Raw genomic sequence first — 14,233 nt, 5'->3', positions numbered from 1 at the left:
GAATTCCTAATCAGACCCATTTCTACTAACAGTGGTTGCCACTAAAAATGCAACACTTGGCAACAGGTACCACACTGTTGCCACCATTATTTATTATTTTAAGATTTTCAGTAGAGAATGAACTATGGTATGTCTGATACTCAGACTATCTTAAAGCTGAACCCAGGCAAACCATGTCCTCTTTGCTGAAGCAGCAATCTGTGCACAAGTTGAAAGAGTATGTTAGTGGACATGCTCCCCCTACCTATCTGGGAGTTTCTCTGAAGTAAGGTGTGTTTTGGTACACCTCACTGGAAGGTGCCACTCTGTATGATGGAGCCAAAGTAAGATAGTACAGTATAACATACAGGGCCAAATGTTCAAAACTACGTAACAGCAATAATCTATGTATGCAAAAATAATTTCACACACAACTGTAGTAAATATACACTAGAACCTCAGAGTTGTGAACACCAGGGTTACAAACTGACTGGTCAACCACACACCTCATTTGGAACTGGAAGTACACAGTCAGGCAGCAGCAGAGACAAAAAAGCAAATACAGTACAGTAGTGTCTTAAACATAAACTACTAAAAAAAGGGAAAATTATAAAAAGATGTGATGAGGTAAGGAAACTGTTCCTGTGCTTGTTTCATTTAAATTAAGATAGTTAAAATCAGCATTTTTCTTCTGAATAGTAAAGTTTAAGTCAAAGTTCAGTTGTAAACTTTTGCAAGAACAACCATAATATTTTGTTCAGAGTTCTGAACATTTCAGAGTTATGAACAACCTGCATTCCCAAAGTTTTTGTAACTCTAAGGTTCTACTGTATGCACATTTTTGAAAATATGGGCAACAGGGAGTGCATCTGGCTTGCAATCAGGGCTTAAATTCTCACCAAATATATCCCGGGACCTCAGGGCTCCAGCCCTCTGGGCACGCTTTGGCTCCCACGAGTTTGAAAATATGTGCCAGAGCTCTGCTCTGGACTGCTCCATCTGAATTTAAGCCCTGCTTGCAATAAGTAATCTTGGAGAAGATATGTTAATAATATTTTCCTAGCACAGTGTAGTGATATGTTGCTTACTCTGATTTTCCAAGGAGAGGTTTTACACCTCGCCAGCTTCAGCACTGAAAACTCGTGCTTTGTGCATGAAAAAACACACCGTTCAAAACCTGCCCATTATTTGCTGTTTATTGAGCACCACCAGTGTGCTTGGTGCTGTAGAACCAAATAAGGAGATGATCTCTGCTCCAAAGAGCTCCTTGCATTCTCAGAGACAACAGAACTGAGACACTGGCACTACACTAGCAGATGGCTCAAGCTCAAAGTCTCCTGGATTTTAGAAGGATACCCTTTATTTTTCATACGGCCTTCACAGATCCTAGAGACCACGATTATGTCCTCTGGAACTAGACTTGTTTGAAGAGACTCATTAAATATTATAGTCACTATGCGCCTGATCCAAAGGGCCATTGACATCAATATAGGCTTTGAATCAGGCCCTCTATAAGTATAAAAGCACCTTTTTCCGATCACAGAATTGGACATCACCCCAAGCACCTGAGCAACAATACATCAAACAAATGCTGCAGTCACAAGGTGATTCTAACAATCAGGAGATTTAACTGACATCTCCTGTGTGCCTGCAATTGGCAGACGAAATGTGAGGTGATTGTAACAAGCCAGTGAAAGCTTGCAATTGGACAAGATTGATTGCTGTTTCAAAATGATGTATTTAGACTGGTTTAGACCTGTCTAATGGAAGCGAACTTTTTGAGCCCTGATACAGACAATAAACTCTGCTTCTGTATGTAAATTAGGAAGGATCTTTTTGATATACAAGCACAGGGGTGGCCAAATTTACTGACCCTTCGAACTTCATATGACAATCTTCAGAAGTTCGAGAGCCAGGGCACACCTGACGGGGCTTGGGGCTTCAGCCCTGCTCCTGCTGAAGCCCTGAGCCCTGGCAGGTACATCTCACAGGGATGAAGCCCTGAAACCACCTCCTTGCTGGGCAGAAGCTCCTATCCCACCACCCCACTAAAAGGCAGAGATCCCGAGCTCCCCTCATCCATTCTGGTAGGTGGAGAATGGGGGTGGAAGTGGGGGCTCTGCAAGCTGCACTTTAAAGATAAAAGAGCTGCATGTGGCTCATAAGCCACAGTTTAGCCACCTCCCTACTAGCAGCAACTGCATGAGGGCTATTGCTCCACTGCAGGCTGCCAACCTGAACTCAGTGCTGAAGGGGAAGTTTCAGTTCAAGGAGAACCCCCTCCATTCTACTGTCCAGGAACTGAGGCCATTGTTCCACCTTGGAAGGAAGCCCTACCCCCCCCCCCCCCCAGTACCGTCCCCATCCTCTTTTCACAGGCCTTCCCTTATCCCAGCCCAAATCCACTAAGGCTTGCTATATCAGGTCATTCATTTGTACAACTGTCATTACCTTAAAAACATGATGCTGCCTGTTAGCACTGGAGGAGGTGAGTTCTGCCCCATAGTTAATTTCCATGGTCAGACAAGCCCTTTTGATCTGCCCCTCCTGCCCTTATTGGCAGGGCCAGCTCCAGGGTTTTTGCCACCCCAAGCAGCAGAGAAAGCCGCTATCGCAATCGGCTCTATCGCCACCGCTCCAGTCTTCGGCGGCAATTCGGCAGCTGGTCCTTTGCTCCGAGAGGGAGTGAGGGACCTGCTGCCAAATTGCCACCGAAGAACCGGACGTGCCACCCCTCTCCATTGGCCGCCCCAAGCACCTGTTTGATGGGCTGGTGCCTGGAGCTGGCCCTGCTCACTGGAAAGAAATCACTTCTTCTGGAGAAGTCTGAGGTGACAGAATTGCCAGCTTGACAGTGCCTCCAGGACCTGGACTTCAGAGAGTGGGGAGGGGCATGAGCCAAGGACATATTTAAATTTGCTCAAATACATTTGTTAGTCTCTTAAGTGCCACAAATACCCTTATTCTTTTTGTATTTGGGCTCGAAGCCCTGTCTATCTGGGGTGAAGGTGGCCCTCACCTTGTAATTTTAGAACAGCCATCTTATATGTGTTGCAACCAGCCCTCCAAGCTGTAGTGTGGACATATTCTACATGTTCAGAAATCATGAGATTGGTTTACAAAGCATGCCAGTTTTAAAAATGAATAGATTTGGACTTCTTTTCATTTGCTTTCTATTCTTTGAGGCAACAGGGTGCATTTGGTCACCTTTTCCAGCTTTTCTCTTTAATCATATAAGCTAGAATCTTATGTTATTTTGCTGAATTTGGAAATTCTCCACTAAGCACAGCACTCCAGGAGTTGGGCCTTTTAGAGAAACACCAAATAGGACAAGACTTGAGAGAAAACTGCAAGCAGAAAACATTGTGACTCTAGCTTACAATACTTAAGACCTCTAACCACTTGGTTGGGTTTTTTTTTTTCTTCCTTTTTACACCTTTCTTTCTCTTATTGTCTTCTTTCATTCTTTCTAAATAGGGGGGCCTCCCTCAGCTGTGGAGGGGCTGTGGTAAATTGCACTCATCTGGGCTAAAAATTGTCAGTTGTTGGAGAACATCATCACTACAAAATAGGACAGGCAGTGAAGAATGCAACTGAAAACTCTTAAGGATAATTTAGTTAGCTGGATGTAATTATCCAGTTGGACTTTGGCCAGGACATCATAGGATAACTTCTTTACTCTTACAAAGCTCACAACATGAGGCCTCTGATGACCACAGTTTAATCAATACTTTGCTTTTTATATGGCATCATCTAAAAGACTCCATCTGTGTCAGTGTGATCACTTAACATTGTGCTAGAGAATTGTTTCAGTATCAATTCAAAAGAGAGTGAGTTCCATCTGATATAAAATAGAGTCCAATATCCTAATGTCAACCTCCTACTTCCCTGTCCGTAAACTGGGATCATCATTATCATCTTGCTTCTGTGTCATTTGTACAGGGTTTAAGGAATGCAAAGTTTGTGAATTCAAAGCTTTCCTGGAGTGCACAGTACAGTGTGTTAACACTGCTATGCTTTCCATACACAGAGTGGGATTCTCCCTCCTACTACAGCCATTGTACACTGCTGCAGCTGTACAAAGTCCCTTAGCTGACCAGGAGACAACTCCCCCAATGCAAGCACTGGATAGGATGGCCTAAGGTTTGTGAGAGGATAAGGGGCAGAAGGGGAGTTCCCATAGCATCCACAGCTGAGGGTATTCTCAGCTCCTGCAGAATAGCCCAAAGGCACTGCATCCCCACAGCAACCCAGAATGGAACAGGCACAAGGGTGGCCTAAAGCCACCTTTGGCTTTCCTCTCCCAGGGCTGCCCCTCCCGTAGGCACAGCACCGATTCTCAACCAAAATGTGACTTTCCACAGGGGTGGTTTACTTCAGATCAAGGGGAGAAAAAACCAACAGAGAACAAAACAATCGGAATACCCCAAAGAGAAAGTAGCCTATAAAAACCTTCATCTTGATTCACTTCATGGTTTTACCTAACCCAGCAGAGAGGCAAGAAGTCTTTTCATATTTAAAAGTGTATCACACAGCAAAAAGAATGATAGCATCTCCTCTACCTTCACATACCTCAAATACTGATCTTAGTTTTTATATATAAATATCCTATTACCCTCTCTCTGTTTGAATATCATAGAAGTACAGAGTATGTCACCTTCAAAAGATAATATTTGATTGAAAGAATTTCTGGGTTTTAATTTAATATCTAGTTTAAAACATTCTGGCTCACTGGTACAACCCTTTTCCAGCCTGACACATGCAAACACATCACAGAGCAGTGGTACAAATAAACAGTTTTGAACATGTTTCAGCCTTTCACATAGTCGTTTTGAGGTGTCTACTACCTGTAAGTCAGTTTGTGATTTCCATGGTGGACTGGGAACTTTAAGTTAAATAAATGTATCATGACTGCACCATGATAGACATGATCAAAGGCTGACCCAGTTAAAAACCAGCCACGTGGCAACAACCCTATGGACTGTCTTTGCATGTAAGCGACCCCATTTCTTCCCCAGCTCTTTATCACTGCTCTATCTTCAGCATTAGCTTTTTCAATGGCAATAAGTAAGTAAGCTTGGAAGGAAGCCAAAGCAAACTGTACCAGTGGCTAAAGAAGCCTAATAAATCCCTCACCTGGGACAGGAGCAGCCTGCCAAAAAACCAGTGACAAATGCAGCCTTGTTAATTAAAGAAATTAAGCCCCAATTCTCTTTCCCTTTTCTGCTTGTAGTGGCTTTCTAAGCAGGGCAGAACTAGGATGGGGGTGAGTGGAAGGGGGCTTTGTGCTTCTTAATGCAGAAATCTCCAGACCCTGAGTCTGCAGAGTCATGGCATTGGAGGGAGCAAGCTGGGGGTCTTGGCCACTCTGCAGCACCATCCCCATTCAAACCCATAAGGATTTGTCAGCGTACATAGCACTGACCTCAGAATTCTCTTATTCTACTTTCCCTTCAGGGGGCTTTAGGGTAGCAGATGGGGTTGAGGTATCCCCTGGCTCCTAAGGAATCCGTGCTGACATAGCATAGGGGAGCCATGCAGACACACTAGACCTCTGCACAGAATCCCTGGCTCCCTGCCATGGCCTTGCAATCAATAGGATTCCCTGGCCCATTCATGGAGATGAAGGGCAAAGGCCCACCTGTGCTCCACAGGGGGAATAAAACTACGCCACCCTGATGCTATGATTGCAAGGGGAGTCTAAGCTGAAACTTGTGACATTGCCTCTCCTTTTTAAGTAGGATTTTTTTCATGTAGGGTTTGAGCTAAGTCTCATTTGCTAACCAAATTAATACCACCCTTGGAGATACCCTGGAGGAAACAAACAAAACAGTGTATGGAAACAGACTGGAAAGTGTGCCAAGAACAGGAAAGGTGCGGCAGCCACTAACAAGTAAGAAGCTGCTCTGCCTAGGGCATCAGCAGCAGAAGGTAGAGGCGGAAAAGGGAGGAGAGTTCGTTATCTGAGCTCAGTCATGTCCACATGAACAGACAGCAATGGTGTAAAATGTGTAGTGCCTGAAGATTGATCCTCTGCGCTGATTGGCTGGAAACAAGTGAGGTGATATCAGGTGGTAGGTACTCGTTGGCTCCCTCAGGGCAAGGGGAAGGTTGGGTTATGTTGGAAGCAGGAAGGGTGAGTCACTCACATTCTAGTCTCTTGAGGGCAATTAAGCAACATGTTGTGAGATTAGGTGTGTAACTGGTACTGCTGCCAAAGAGAGGCATGAGTAAAGCCGGGCATGAAAATTTATTAATGAAAATGTGTCCTGTAGTGAAAGTGAGTGAAAAACACATTGAAACATGTAAACTAGAAAGGAACTAAAGCTAAAAGGGCCTGACATTTCAACGAGCCTTAGCTCAGGCCTCCAATGTTGCACCACGGTAAATGCAGGCACCAATAAAAACACAGAGTGGTCTCCATGCCTGGTGTGCAGGGTGCACTGACAGACGTGCATGAACTTGCTTCTGAGCCCACAAACTTAATTGCAGGTGGAAAAATGTGCAGAAAGTTTTTTCATACAATTGGAAACTGTTTTTGAAAATGAGTCCCAAAATTTCCCATAAAATAAGGATAACTTTGTGTGTGTCAACATGACTGGAAATTATTTTAAACAATGTAACACTATTGGACAGGATGCAGCACTGATTCCACTTTATATTTCACTACAAAGCCTTGAGGGTTCTTGGCTGTCGGTGTTTGTTTATTTTTCCATCTAATATACAACAGGCATAGTTAAGAAGTTCATTGATGTTCACAGGTTGCAGGCTGGGACTATTCCCCATTTTAAAGGAATCCCTCTGAAACCTTCACTTCCTCTGAAACTAGAATGAATTTTCCAAGTCCGCCAATTCTACACCTCTTTCTCAGCAAGAGATGCAAGCTATAAATCATGAGTTAAAAAAGTAAAAACACAGTAAACTATGCTTCATTGAAAAGGAGACCACAGTTCTTACAGAGATATTGCTAATCAGTATATTCTTTTTTTACAATAGTCCCTGCCCCAAAGAGTTAATAATCTAATATGAGCCAGCTCTTGATCTGGGACTTAAGAGACCTGTGTTTAATTCCTAGTTCAGCCACAGACTTCCTGTGTGCCCTGGACCAAGCCATTTAATCTATCCTGTGTCTTATTTCCCCATTGTAAATGGGGTAATACTTCCTTTCCTCACAGGTGGTGTTGTGAGGACAAAATCCACAAGTGCTTTGTGATGTGCTCAGTTATGGAGAGAAGAACCATATTAATACTTCCTAACTAGACGATGCAAGAAGTCAGCGAAGAGGGATTATCTAACAGTAGGGAAAAAATTGATAGAGGGAGCAAAAGCATTGTACAGATAGTCACTGCAGTCATGTGCACATCTTGGTGGGGCAATAAATCCTGAGCCAGTACCCATGTAAGCGGGCCCTTTGCATTTAGTTATGTAAGTAAACACTTCTCAGCATGAGTTGCAGTAGTGGGCCCTTAATAACTGCCTGAAAATGAATGAGGACTAAGAACCTAATCCTGCAAATCATTACTCACACAAATAGCCCCCTGGAACTCAGTAGGATTAACCTCTTCCTTTAGATGGTAAGCTTTTTAGGGCACACCTCATCTCATTTATCATAGAGTGCCAAATTAGAGGTGGGGTGTCAATTATTTAATGACAGTAGATGTTGAGGTTCAAAAAAAGCTTTATAAACTATTGAAACACAAATTGTCAGCATCACATGCCAAAATATACAAAGTATATAATCGTACATCAAATTCTAGTAAGTTTTCAAGCAGTATTTGTCTTATTTTGTCTATCTGTAAATTTTGATCAGTATCAATGAAATGTTTTTTCATCTGTGTGTGTGTGAACACAGTGAAATCAACATTTACTGATAAAAATATAATGCTTCCAAGCTTAGCTACATGGTGGGTGGGGGGGTGGGAGTGTCTCAGGCTGGAGCATGCACTGGGTTGTGCCACTCTGGCTTAGTCCTAGATTCACCTGGCAAGCAGCCATAAAAGGAGTGATACTGTGCACAGATAGGCAGAGGTAGAATAGGCTTAAGGTAACAAGACATTCATTGAATGGTTGTGTAACTGTAACTAGTTAAGCATTAGGGTGATCAGATAGCAAATGTGAAAAATCAGGGCAGAGGATGGGGGGTAATAGGAGCCTATATAAGAAAAAGCTCCAAATATAGGGACTGTCCCTATAAAATCGGGACATCTGGTCACCCTAAGTTAAGAATGGCCATTTGCCAGCATGGCTAGAACAGCGGAACCTCTAGAAACAGCCCTGCCCACAGCTCAATATGTTCATCTATCTATCTATGAGTTGGCATGACTTGAAACTATCATATAGGTTGCTGGCTGCATCTGGTACATCTTTTCATTGTGCAGCATGTCCCAGACCTGAAGAAGAGCTCTGGGTGAGCTTGACAGCTCATCTCTCCCAGTAGCAGAAGTTGGGCTAATACAAGATATTACCTCAGCCATCTTGTGTCTACTGTATAGTTACTCATACAAGCTTGCCTCAGTGTATGATTGCCTGAGCCAAATGCTGATGCTAAAGCTTTCTTCGCTTCTGATTTTGTTTCTTGTCAAAACATTCTCCTAATAGCAGGTAGTCTTTGCCAAAAAAGAAAGGTTAGCAGCTAGACTTCAAAACCAGGAGTGAGGGTACAGCATGCACCTTAAAATCCCTACATATAAGATTGGAATAATTGGTAACTGATTGTTAGTCATCCACCCCTTTCTAAGGAACCTGAAATACTGTCTCCCCAGCCTCCTCAGCAAGTGGCAGCAATTCCTCTTTAGTGATGCTTTGCAGTGGCCATTAGGGTCAAATGCAAATGTAGAATACCTATGGTTAAGCCTTCTCTTGTCAGATGGCCTTTGTAAATAAAAATGTGTCCATTAAGTAAAATAGTAGTAAAAATTGTGTATGTGTGCACACACTGCCACATCAGCAGCATGCTGCCTTTGCCAATCTGTTATATAAAGGATTCATTTGCCTGTAGCGATATAAGAAGTGGCATAAAATATAACCAGGTGCAAAACCATGTGCGCTGTGAGCTTTTAGAGTAAAGCCAACAAAAAACTGTGACAACTGAAGCAAATTCCATTTCTGTTCTGCTCTGCCGAAAGCAGCTCAACCCTGTGTGATATGATGGATTCAAGTCTCAACCAGTGTGGTCGCTTTTAAAGAGCAAACTTTTGGAAACATCCTGCTAGAAACAATTCAGCCTATAGCACCAATGTCTTCTTACTGAGGATATTTGTATGAAAGAATTTTTTTTTCCTACTAAAAAACGCAGTACATATCTAGTCTTTTTCAATGTAAATGGAAACTGATATTAATTGATTGCTGAGACTGAAAAGTGCATGCAACTGGGCTCTATTGTTGCAGAAACCGAATAGGGGAATATTAAGATTCCCCTCCCCTGGGGGTGGGGGGTACATCATAACAGCCAAACTGCATCTAATCTAGTATCTTGTCTCTCAACCGTGAACAATGCCAGGTGTCCTGGAGGGAATGAACAGTAATCATGAAGTGATCCATTCCTTGTCACCCATTCCCAGCTTCTGGCAAACAGAGACTACGGACACCATGCCCGCCCATCCTGGCTAGTAGCCATTGATGGACCTATCCTCCATGAATTTTTCTAGTTCTTTTTTGAACCTTGTATAGTCTTGGCCTTCACAACATCCTCTGGCAAGGAGTTCCACAGGTTGACTATGTGGTGTGTGAAAAAATACTTCCTTTTGTTTGTTTTAAACCTGCTGCCTACTAATTTCATTTGGTGACCCCCTAGTTCTTGTGTTATGAGAAAGAGTAAATAACACTTCCTTATTTTTTTTCTTCACACCAGTCATGATTTTATAGACCGCTGTCATATCCCCTCTTAGTCACCTCTTTTCCAAGCTGAAAAGTCCAAGTCATATTAATCTCTCCTCATATGGCAGCCGTTCCATACCCCTAATCATTTTTGTTGACCTTTTCTGAACCTTTTCCAATTCCAATACATCTTTTTTGAGATGGGGCAAATACTGCACACAGATGTGGTCAAGATGTGGGAGTACCATGGATTTAATACCATGGTAGTTAAATAATCATCTAACTGATTCTCCCCAAAAATCTTTAGGTCAGTCCTGAGGCAAGCCTTGTGATCATTATGGAGGGGAACTGGTTATGTTTTGGGGAGAGGCAGAAATAAATGGTTTGCAACCCACCCAAAAGGCCCGGGGCAAATCTGCTTGTTAAAATGTTCAGCTCTTTCCAATTATTCCCATATTGCAGAGCTCAAATCAACTACAAAGCCATTAGTCCCACCCCAAGCCCACAGGATATGTATGATTTATACGTTTAATTGCTTCCAATTTATTTTTCAATGGTTACCAATAATCACTTGTCATTATTTAACATTAATTTCTGAAAGTTCTATTCTCTCACAATTTCACTACATTGTCACAAAGTACAGATAAAATCTGTAAGACCCAGCTAAAGTTAAAGTTATGCAATTTTTAATGCACTTAATTCAGTTTTTTGTCAAAACAATTGCTATAAGTGAGGCATTTAATCTTTGTTAAAGTTTGGACAGAACGTATAATCAATAAGCAGTACAAGTGGTCTAGTTCTTAGAGCCAGAGACTGGGAGGCAACTCCTGGGGCCTATTTCTTGCTCCTCAATTAACTTACTGTTTGAGTTTGGACAAGTCGCTTAATCTCCGTGCCTCAGTTTACCCATCAAAAATGCATATAATATTTACATGTGCTCTATCTCTGTGATTCTTGGATGAAAGTACAATGCAAAGCTTTGCAAATTTGTCCTGCAAATGTATCACCCCAGGCACAAAATCTTGTTGCCCTTTACTTTGAGGATAATGAACGAACAATAACTTAAGAGCCCATTTTTAAAAAATATTTACCCTGACTGTGAGCAGAAGTACAATTTTGCAAAGCTGCAAAAGTATTATTATTAAAATCGCTATCTAGGCACCTCAATGCTTTGCTACTATGAATTATATGTCCTCTACAAATACCTAAACTGCAAGAGATCTGTTTTAACACACAGAAAAACCAAACAAAAAACAATCATTTTTAGTCTATTTTGAAGTTTATTATGCTCAGCAATTTTGAAGTCAAAAGTATTGTACACCGTGAAAAAGTGCATAGCACTGAAATCATCACTTTGGCCAACACAGCGCAAAGAGAAAAAATTAGAAGACTTTGCTTTATACACATCTTTACAGAGCTTGTAACATCCATTGGTAACATTTGCATAGCAATCTATATACAGCATCTTCAGCTACACCAAGTACAGAGCATTGCAAGAAATACAAGTCAGAAATTGCAGTTGTTCTCTTTTGCTCTTATATACACTATAGAAAATCAGAGGCAAATCTAGAATGGTATGCAAGAAGTAGATAGGACCAAACTTTCAGCAACTAAGAATTTTACCAATACCCTAGAATTCTATTTTCTTATCGGCATTTTTTATCCTGTATCATTGTGATAAAGAAGTTGCACCAAGATCTCCATGTTTCTGAACAGTATTCTTCAGCCACCTTTTGCTGATCAATGTAATCTGTATCTTCAACGCAGTCATCGGAACTTTTCCCTGGCTGATTTTCAAGTGTAATAGCAGGTGCTGAAGTCTGTGTGATCTCTTTTCTAGGGTGAGTAGTCTTGCCTTTTATGGAGTCTTGCAGCGTTATCAGGCTTGAGCTGGTCAAGGTGAGATGGGCACTTCGTGGCCCCTTCTTACATACTTTAGATTTTAGAATACCTTTTGGGTCTTGACAGATATTCTTCTGTTTCTTTAGGGATCGGGAGATTTGTTTCCAGTATGGTTTTTGATTTGCTGCAAATTGAGGACAGGTGGAAGGACTTCCTGAAAAATCACACCGGAAGCTGCTCTCACCTTTCTTGCATTCTACTTTTAGGGTAACAGTGTCTACTTCAGTCACTGCCCAGGTGCACTCAGAATTATCTTTGGTTGTAAACTTGCCTTTAAGTGAAGGTTTACCTCCTTTGGAGTCCTGTCCCTTCTCATTCTCTTGTTTAGTTCCAGTTTGTTTTTTTCTACCTTTTCCACCATTTTGTCTCTCTTTTTTTCTTTCCATCTGTGCTTCACCATCAACTACTAGGGTCTGAGAGACCAGAATCAACACACAAAGAAGTGCAAAACTTCTGATGTTCATGATCTCCGCTTTTCTTGTAACCTATTTTGAAAATAATAATAAAAAAATTCACACACAATGTTGGAATTCATCCAGTTGCTGCATTTTTAAAGTTTTTAGGAATAATAGTATATTGCTCACTGACAATGGTATTAAAATGACACGTTACTGGTAAAATCTACTAAATTTTCTGGAAATAATCTTAAAGTTAGTTCATATTGTATTTGAGCACTAAAGCCATGCATTGGATGTACCCATTCACACCATTTAATTAATTCTTTCCTAATGGGCAGCACATAAAGACCCTTAAACTCGTTCTTGGGAAACTGGTGTCTGATCCTGCAACTCTTACTCAAAGCAGTAGTCTTATTTACTTCAATGCAACTACTAGAGTATGGGCAACTCACATGAATCAGGGTGGCAGGATTGGGTTGCTAGACAGTGGCTGTACCTTGAATCATTGGGTCCTTACTTTGGAATAAGAAATAGATCTAGTTTCACCTTTGAATATGTTTGCAATATATTGAGTCAATCTAAAACTACCCAAATGTAGAAAATATAAATTAATTTATTATGCATAACTTCAATTTTAAATGTAGATGTCCAGCAAATTCAAGGTGGCCAAACACAATTTTAAAATTAAAGTCCATATCCTGCAAACTGCTCTGTATAGATGGATCCTGGCATCTGCACAGAGTCCCATTCATTTCAATGAGGTCCAGCTATATTAAGCAGCTTGCAAGGTCAGGACCTAGTGATATGATGGAATTTACAATACGTGTAAGTAATTTATAATCTGGTCTTCAATGGATGCAATTCCTAGATGCACAGTTCATATACTTGCACCAGACCCGCATCCAGCAGCTAAGTTTCTATGTGAGCAAGTTAGCTATTCTTGGGAGGGCATTCCATCAAGGAAGGTATTTCAGCATTTACTTATCTGTAAATACTTAAATTTAATCCAGCAGATTTACTCATCTGAATGTGAAGACCCCAGAATATGAGAGGAGAGATCACTTTTGTACATCTCTTCTTTTCCTTGTCCCATGCCTAGCTACTACAGTGTTTGGCACGGCATGAAAACCTATGATAGCTAGATCTCCATAGCAAACATTGCACATTATTTACAGCTCTAACGCTTCTTAACAGGCAAATCAAATGATTAAACCCCCAAAACCTTGTCTATAAATTACGTGACATTAACATTCTACTGCAAATTTAATACTGAAAATGTAAGATAAGTAGGACACATACCTTGCACAGTGCTTGGATTTATCCAATTGCAATTCAAGTGGAATATTGGCTCTTTCAAAAGTGTCATGCTAAGTTGTAAAGCAGTGTGCTATTTATAAAGGCAGAGACACACCTTTATCCCTCCAACAAGGTTATTACAACACAATTGAATGCTTCAGTGACTTATTCATTTACTCTTGACACACTTTCTTGAAAAGATGCCAGTGATTGCTTATAGCAGTACAAACGAAATCAGCTACAGTGAGGTGATAGAGGTGTGGTGAGTAAATTAGATGTTACACCAGCCAAGTCCTTACCTTTTCTCATATAGTAACAAGAGTTTTGTTAAGTCATGGATTCTTTAAATAAGCTTTCCCTATCCACTAAGGGCTGGATCTTGCAAGAGGCTGAGTACCCTTAACTCTCACTGAGTTCAGTGGGAGTTGGGTGCACAGCACCTTATAGGATCAAGCCCATCATGGGCAGTTTGCTGCACTGTTTCTGGGAGTTTTTATAATCTAGCAACCAAAGGCTTAAAATATGCATTTAATAAAAGAAAATGTTTCAATGTAATGGGTAGACTTTATCCTTTATATTTGAGATAGTCCCAGGCTATTAAGTTCAGAACCAGATCCAAGCTGCCCTAAAATTCAAGGGAATTTGAATCTGGGAATTTGGATCAGCCCATTAGAGAGAGCAAGGAGTCACAAAGTCCAAATCTAAAACTTTTCCCTAAATCTTGGGTGGTTTGGTTATGGAGCTTCAGTATGGGCCACATCTCTAATTTATATTCATCTGCAAGAGAATATGAAAATAAAGTTGTGAGCATCTGACAAATGCACAAAAGCAAGTAAGTTAAG

The 14,233-nt window shown here is 41.2% G+C and overlaps 1 protein-coding gene across 1 annotated transcript; it reads right to left on the bottom strand.

Annotated features, from left to right (window-relative positions):
* Positions 1 to 11,348: 11,348 nt before the first annotated feature.
* On the bottom strand, positions 11,349 to 13,467 carry FGFBP1 (fibroblast growth factor binding protein 1). Its single transcript, XM_050948059.1, has 2 exons — positions 13,395 to 13,467; positions 11,349 to 12,182 (listed from the first exon to the last, which is right to left on the bottom strand). Exon 2 carries the CDS (start codon positions 12,159 to 12,161, stop codon positions 11,442 to 11,444), a length of 720 nt encoding a protein of 239 aa, XP_050804016.1. The 5' UTR covers positions 12,162 to 12,182; positions 13,395 to 13,467; the 3' UTR covers positions 11,349 to 11,441.
* Positions 13,468 to 14,233: the final 766 nt, after the last annotated feature.

The sequence above is a fragment of the Gopherus flavomarginatus genome, chromosome 3, assembly GCF_025201925.1.
Source record: "Gopherus flavomarginatus isolate rGopFla2 chromosome 3, rGopFla2.mat.asm, whole genome shotgun sequence".
In the NCBI taxonomy this organism is placed as follows: domain Eukaryota; kingdom Metazoa; phylum Chordata; order Testudines; family Testudinidae; genus Gopherus; species Gopherus flavomarginatus.
The sequence above is the reverse complement of the archived record's forward strand: the minus strand, read 5'-3'. Positions and strand labels throughout refer to the sequence as shown.